Source organism: Pseudopodoces humilis, chromosome 14, assembly GCF_049639895.1.
Source record: "Pseudopodoces humilis isolate 2021_Gansu_Grassland_sample_001 chromosome 14, ASM4963989v1, whole genome shotgun sequence".
In the NCBI taxonomy this organism is placed as follows: Eukaryota; Metazoa; Chordata; class Aves; order Passeriformes; family Paridae; genus Pseudopodoces; species Pseudopodoces humilis.
This window is the reverse complement of record NC_142213.1, coordinates 12,431,925-12,437,853: the sequence shown is the minus strand read 5'-3', so window position 1 is coordinate 12,437,853 and position 5,929 is coordinate 12,431,925. Positions and strand designations below refer to the sequence as shown.

Sequence of the window (5,929 nt, the reverse complement as noted above, 5' to 3'; positions counted from 1 at the left end):
TTGGAGTCAATATGATGTATTTTTCCATCTACGAAAAAGACTGCACCTAGGCTGCCTTTGCCCTTCCTTTGGAGTGGAATGAAACGCAGGAAGAACCTGAATTACCCATACGCGTCCTCACAAGAGTTTTAGGGGGGCAGCGGCAGTTGTCGGTGTGCAGACAGGGAAGGGGGACTCTGGCTCGGTTCTGCCCGCACGTCTCCCTGTGCCGGAGCCGCCGCCCGGCGCGCTGGCAGCAGCGGGGCTGGAGCCGCGGCCGCTCGCTCGGGCGCCCACGGGGACAGAACGAGCGCTCGGCTCTGGGAGCGCGGCTGTTGCCCCGTGGGGCCGCTGCATTCGGCGGCGGCCGTGCCGGGACAGGAGCCACCGGCCCCAGGCCCCGCTCCGCGGCCCGGCCCGGCGCGGGGGCAGCGCGGCGGTGCCGGGGGAGCGGCGGGGGCGCCGCCGCCCCCCGTGCTGCGCGCGGCCCGCGTGCCGGCGGCTCTCCCGGCCCGGCCCCGCCTCGCCGCGCTCGCCAGGAGGGGCGGGGGCTGTGGAGCGACGGCGGCAGCAGCGAGCAGGCAGGCGCGGAGCTGCCCTTCCATAGGAGCCGCCATTAGCGCTGGGACCCGCTGACAGGGTCTCGGCGGCGGCGGCCGGCGCGGCGCGGGGAGCGGATCAGCCGGGGTGGGTCCCCGTTTGATGGATCCCCGGATAGCCTGGTTCCAGCCAGAGCAGCTCGGCCCCTCGAACCGCCTGTGGATGCAGATCTGGGAGACCACGCAGGGGGTCCGCAACCTCTACTTCCAGCAGCAGCAGCAGCAGCAGGAGCAGCAGCAGCAACAGCAACAGCAGCAGCAGCAGCAGCAGCAGAGCGCCCCCGCCGCGGCCGGCCCGGCCTCCCCGCCCGGCATGTACCGCGCCCCCCGCGCCGACCCCCCGCCCGACTTCCTGCCGCTCGAGAGCGCCAACAACCCGCACAGCCGCGGGCACCGCCAGGCCTCGCCGCCCCCGGGGGCCGCCGCCTGGGCCCGGCCCGCGCGGGGGGCGCCGCCCGCCGCCGCCGCCGCCGCCAGCAACAAGAGGAAGCGCGACAACAAGGCCAGCACCTTCGGGCTCAACTACAGCCTGCTGCTGGGCCGCGCCCCCCCCCCGGCCGACGAGCCGCCCGCCCGCGCCCAGCCCGGCCTGGCCGAGCCGCTCTACACCGGCACCCCCTGGAAGAAAAGGAACTACAGCCAGGGAGTCGTGGGGTGAGCGTCCGCAGGGCGGGCGAGGGGGGCGCCGGGCCCGGCCGTGCTCGGCCTCCGGAGAAGGAGGAGGAGGAGGAGGCGGGGGCCGAGGTCCTTCCCCGCCCCGGGGCCGCACGCCGGGGCCGGGCAGCGGCCGCCGAGGGGTCGCTGGGCCGCGGCACCTGGGGCGCGGCGCGGGCCCGGCGGGTGGCGCAGGGAGCCGGGCCGGGTCCGCGGGGTTGGGCAGGGGCGGCGGGTGCCGGGCTGGCGCTGCCTGGCCGTGCTGACAGCTACGCCCCGCCGGTGCTCGAGCGGCCTGTGCCGGGCAGCCCCTGCGCCGAGCGCCCCCCCCGCCGGGGCGGCGGCTCCGCGGGGCTGGGGCCACACGCGTGCGGCGGCGGTGCCCGTGTGCATGCTGATGGGGTGGGCACGCCTATCCGCAGGGACCGAAGCCCCGCCGGCCCTCCGCTGTCACCGCCCGTGCTCACCGCCCGTGCACGTGTTACACGCTGCCGGCCGGTGCCGCCGGGCTCCTCGGACACGGCTTTCCGCTGGCAGCGCCGCTTCGCGCTGTGCTCGGTGCTGTCGCTGCTGTAGCGCCGGGTGCTGCCCTCGCTGCTCACGCACGGCAGGGCCGCCGGGGCAGGCAGGCACGGCAGGGCCGGCACGCCCGCCCTCCGCAGCGCTGTCAAGCTCACTTCCAACGCTTTGTGCTGCTTGCGGAACAAATGCATGGTAGGGACTAGAACTTAAAAAAAACCAATATTCATCTGCTGGTGTCAAAAGAAAGCGCAGAGACTGGGTAATTTCCCGGGGAATGTGTTTTCTGAGACCTGACATAGAAGGTATGCGTGCAGTCAGGCACCTGCTCTCAGAAATGAACTTCCATGCACTATAGTGCGCAGTAGGTTTTAGTGTGGGATTATTAATGGTTGTCATGGATATTTGACTATGGAGTGCATATGCTGATCTGAATATTTTGTCATTAGTGTTTTTGTGTTAGCTTAGGTCTCATCAGTTGGCATTTCACGAGCCCACAGAGACGGAGGGCAGACAATCACCTATCTCCTGTTTACCTGAAAACTGGTTTGAGTCCTCCCCTTTTTTTTGAACACAGTGATGGCTTTTGATATGGGCAATGCCCTGGATAAAGGCCATTTGGTAACTTCAGTGGATTTTTTTTGTTTTGTAAAGTTCATGCTTTTCAAAACATAACCTTTGCCTTGAACCTGCCAGGGTCTAGATGACAGAGGTGTATGGTAAGAGTTGAAGGCCTGACAGAGCTCATATTAGAAATCAGTAGTGATTTAGGTGCATGAGTTTTTGTGTGCTCAGCTTGTACCTAAGGGTTCTTCAGCCCTCTCACATGGGAAAGCAATGACCTCTTTGCCTTCCCAAATTGCTGTTCTGTAAGTTTTGTTAAAAAGACTATTCAAATTTGCTGGTTGTTTTGGAAGACAAGTTCTTACCACCTCTGACTCCCTGTTTCTTTGCTGGCTCCTATGTTGCCTTTACTGCCAGGGTAATAATAATTCATAAAATGACACAGCAGAAGTATTCTTTTTTAAGTGTTTTAGTACCTTTACCTTGGAACTTTCTGCAACTTTCTTAACACAACTTAAAAGTAATGTGTGTAGAACATACTAAGTACTGAATTTTTGTAAGTTAGTTTTTGGACTCTGGTTGTATTCTGCCTTGTAACTTATTTACTTAGAGGCTGAGGAACATTTTTAGAGGTGCTTTGCTCTCGCTCTCTGCCTTGTAAATTCATGATTTTTTTCTGTGTTGAAGATAAAGGGTGGAAAAGGGTACGTTTCAACAAGAGAGTAATAGTAATGGGATGAAAAAAGAGTGAGCTTCAGCAAGAGATTGATAACAATAATAACAACAACTTTGCCGAAGTATTTAAAGTGTTGCTGTAGTTAAATTTTGGTGGAATTAGTTTCAAACTCCAAGTGGTAGGCCCTTGAGGAGTTTTTTTAACAGTATCAAGAAATGCTCAGATGTCTTAGTTTGCATGTGTATTGACTGTCTAGTTTATGGCATATATTTACATGATGCCGAGCTTCTCTTTTAGCTATTTCCTTCATTCAAAGTAGAGCAAGGTAGAGTGTCTCTCAAATATACCCCTACATGCTTTTCCTAAATTACGGAAGTTTCCTTTTGAAAAAGCTATATAAAATGTTTTAGAGGCTGTTGGCTAATGATCTTGAATGAATAACTGTGGAAATAATTTCTAAAAGGAGCTGAAGCTTCCTAGGAAGGGAATGTCTGGGTCCTGTGAAGGTTGCAGTGTGACCGACTGGCTGCTGCCAAGGCTGGGTGAAGCCTCCTGTGCCCGTGGTGTGACCTGAGGTGCTGCCTTCTCTCCTGACTGCAAGCTTCTCTTTAACAGCTGTCTGTTCTAAAGCATCTGTCTGCACCTTGAGGCACTGGGCAGTAAGGATGGATAGAGAGGTTTGTAACCTAGCAGATGAGGTTGTTGCTAAAGTAAATATTTGAAATTCATTGATTCCCATGTAAATTTTCAAAATTGTGTTCAGTAGTTCTAGCAATTAGTGGGAAAAAAAAAGAAAATATACCAGCATTGCTATTATATCATTACTTATGTGCTAACAGGTATCTTTTTCTTCCCCTGATTGTTACTATGCAAATTGTGAAAAAGTAAAAAACGGCTCTCAGTGCTTTTCCCTATATACCATCCTGTAATTTTGTTAAATTGATCACTTTGACTCTTTGGAATACAATAGAATTGTGGAACAGTCTCACTTGCAGAAAGATAAGACCAGATTTGCTAGGAAACACATTTGAAAGCTGACACGTGGCATTCATATTTCCAGTGCAAGGATGTCACTTGTGTGGATGGCTGTGCAAAACCCCTCTGAATATGCAATTCTATTGATCAGCTGTCTGGAAAACCAGTCCAGTAATTTTTAGCAAGTTGAACAGATTATGTAAACACATAACAGTGTGTAACTAGCTGTCTAAAGATTTAGGTAAAGTAAACATGTTGAAATAGAGATTTTGGTTAAAAGCTAAATAGCTGTTCAGTCAAAGCTTGATTTGTTTTCCGCTAAGTTGTTTTTTTTTTAATTATTATTGGGAAATATATTCTCTCAGTTAATGCTATGTGCACATATAGAGAGATAACTAAATAATTTAAAAATAACCCACAACAGTATTGGGTTTGATTTCAAGATAGATTTTTTTATATAGTATGCACAATATTTCCTAACATTTACCTGTGCTGAAATACATTCAACAGGAGTTTTTGCTCCCTTTGAGTTAAGGGTGCTGTTGTGTGCATTGTATTTTGGCCTATCTTTAATATTTTTTCTTAGTCTAAGTTTTCAGACTTGCAGTTCTATTAATAATGCAGGTGTTTGCATGACAGGTACTCTACTTTGTTGTGGCACTCTAAATGCGGTGGCTTGTGGAATATCACTGTGGAGTGCTGCCTGCCCGTTGCTTTGCACCAGTCAGAGTCAGCTTCTAGGTCTTCTTCCATCCTCTGATGATTGTCATCAGACAGCAGTTCTGAAAAGAATAGATAATGCACAATATGAATGAAAAGTTTCACAGCATGAGAATGATGTTACTGTTGACTTAAATTTCTAAAGAGTTAAATTTGGTTTGCCTTAGCAGGGTAGTTAGTAGCAAAACTCAGGGATGTAGGAGCATGTGTGGGTTGGGGGTTTTAGACAGGATTCTGTGTGTGTGTGTCCCAAGGGCAGCAATAAATAATGTTAGTAGTGTCACAATTAGAAAGCAAGGAAAAGTATTTGGGATATTGAAATTGCTATTTTACAGCTTTCACCGTGAGCCTGGCTAAAATGTGACAAAAGAACTGCTGAAACAAGAAGCCTTAAGTGCAACAAAACTCAAAAATAAAGACTTGGACTTAAGTTTGGCCTATTTATTGTAGATTTCTGTGATTCTTGTGCCAAAGGGAAGAGCCCAGTGCTACACAGTTCTGAGGAAGGAGATGTGGATTTGGGACTCTGTATGAGCTGTTTTCACAGCAATCTGCAGCTGAAGGCAAGAACCCAGTTAATGTGTGAGCTTAAGGAGGTAATTTTGTGGTGTGTACTGCTGAGAAGAAACGTGGATTAGATAGAAGACTGCATTTTGAAATACTGAATGCACATTTTGAAGTACTCATGGAAACTTTGTCATGGAAGGGAGAGAATCCTGTGACCCCCAGAGGAGGGGGTTGCACACAGATATGCACACACTCTCCTGCTGCTGAACTGGTTGGCACAGACTTCAGCAGACTTCTGCTTATTTAATGTAAGGGTTCCCAGCATGTTGCCCAGGATTACAGAAGGTACCATGAAATAAAACCATAACTGCTTTAGGGAAGAAAATAGCTTAAAGCCATAAATGTTTGCTACAGAAATTGCATTATTAGCTTTTCATGTGAAGTTTGTCAGCTTCTCAGGTCTTTTAGTCTCATTTTTGAAAGAAGCAAAGTGCATTAAGGCAGACACAAACCCATTGTCCCAGGTGTGGGCTGGCCAGAGGACATGCAGCCATGTTAAGGTGGCTGTCTGCCTGTGATAACTTAACCCTGCTTGTCCTTAGCTCTGTTAGTTCAGGCCCTTGCATGGTATCAGCCATGATTTCTATGTGGGCTGGAGCACAGACAGAAAGAGCTGAGTGTTGTGTGAGCAGAGCAAGTCTGTGAACCTCCAGCAAAATGTAAAACCAGCTGGAAT

General features: G+C 51.3%; 1 protein-coding gene across 1 annotated transcript in view; it reads left to right on the top strand.

Annotated features, from left to right (window-relative positions):
* The first annotated feature begins 565 nt into the window (after positions 1-565).
* Positions 566-5,929, top strand: part of TENT4B (terminal nucleotidyltransferase 4B) — a 42,094-nt gene continuing 36,730 nt past the window's right edge. Inside the window, exon 1 of the mRNA XM_088062348.1 lies at positions 566-1,232. Within this exon, the coding sequence (XP_087918474.1) occupies positions 682-1,232 (551 nt within the window). The 5' untranslated portion in view covers positions 566-681. The remainder of the gene's footprint in view (positions 1,233-5,929) is intronic.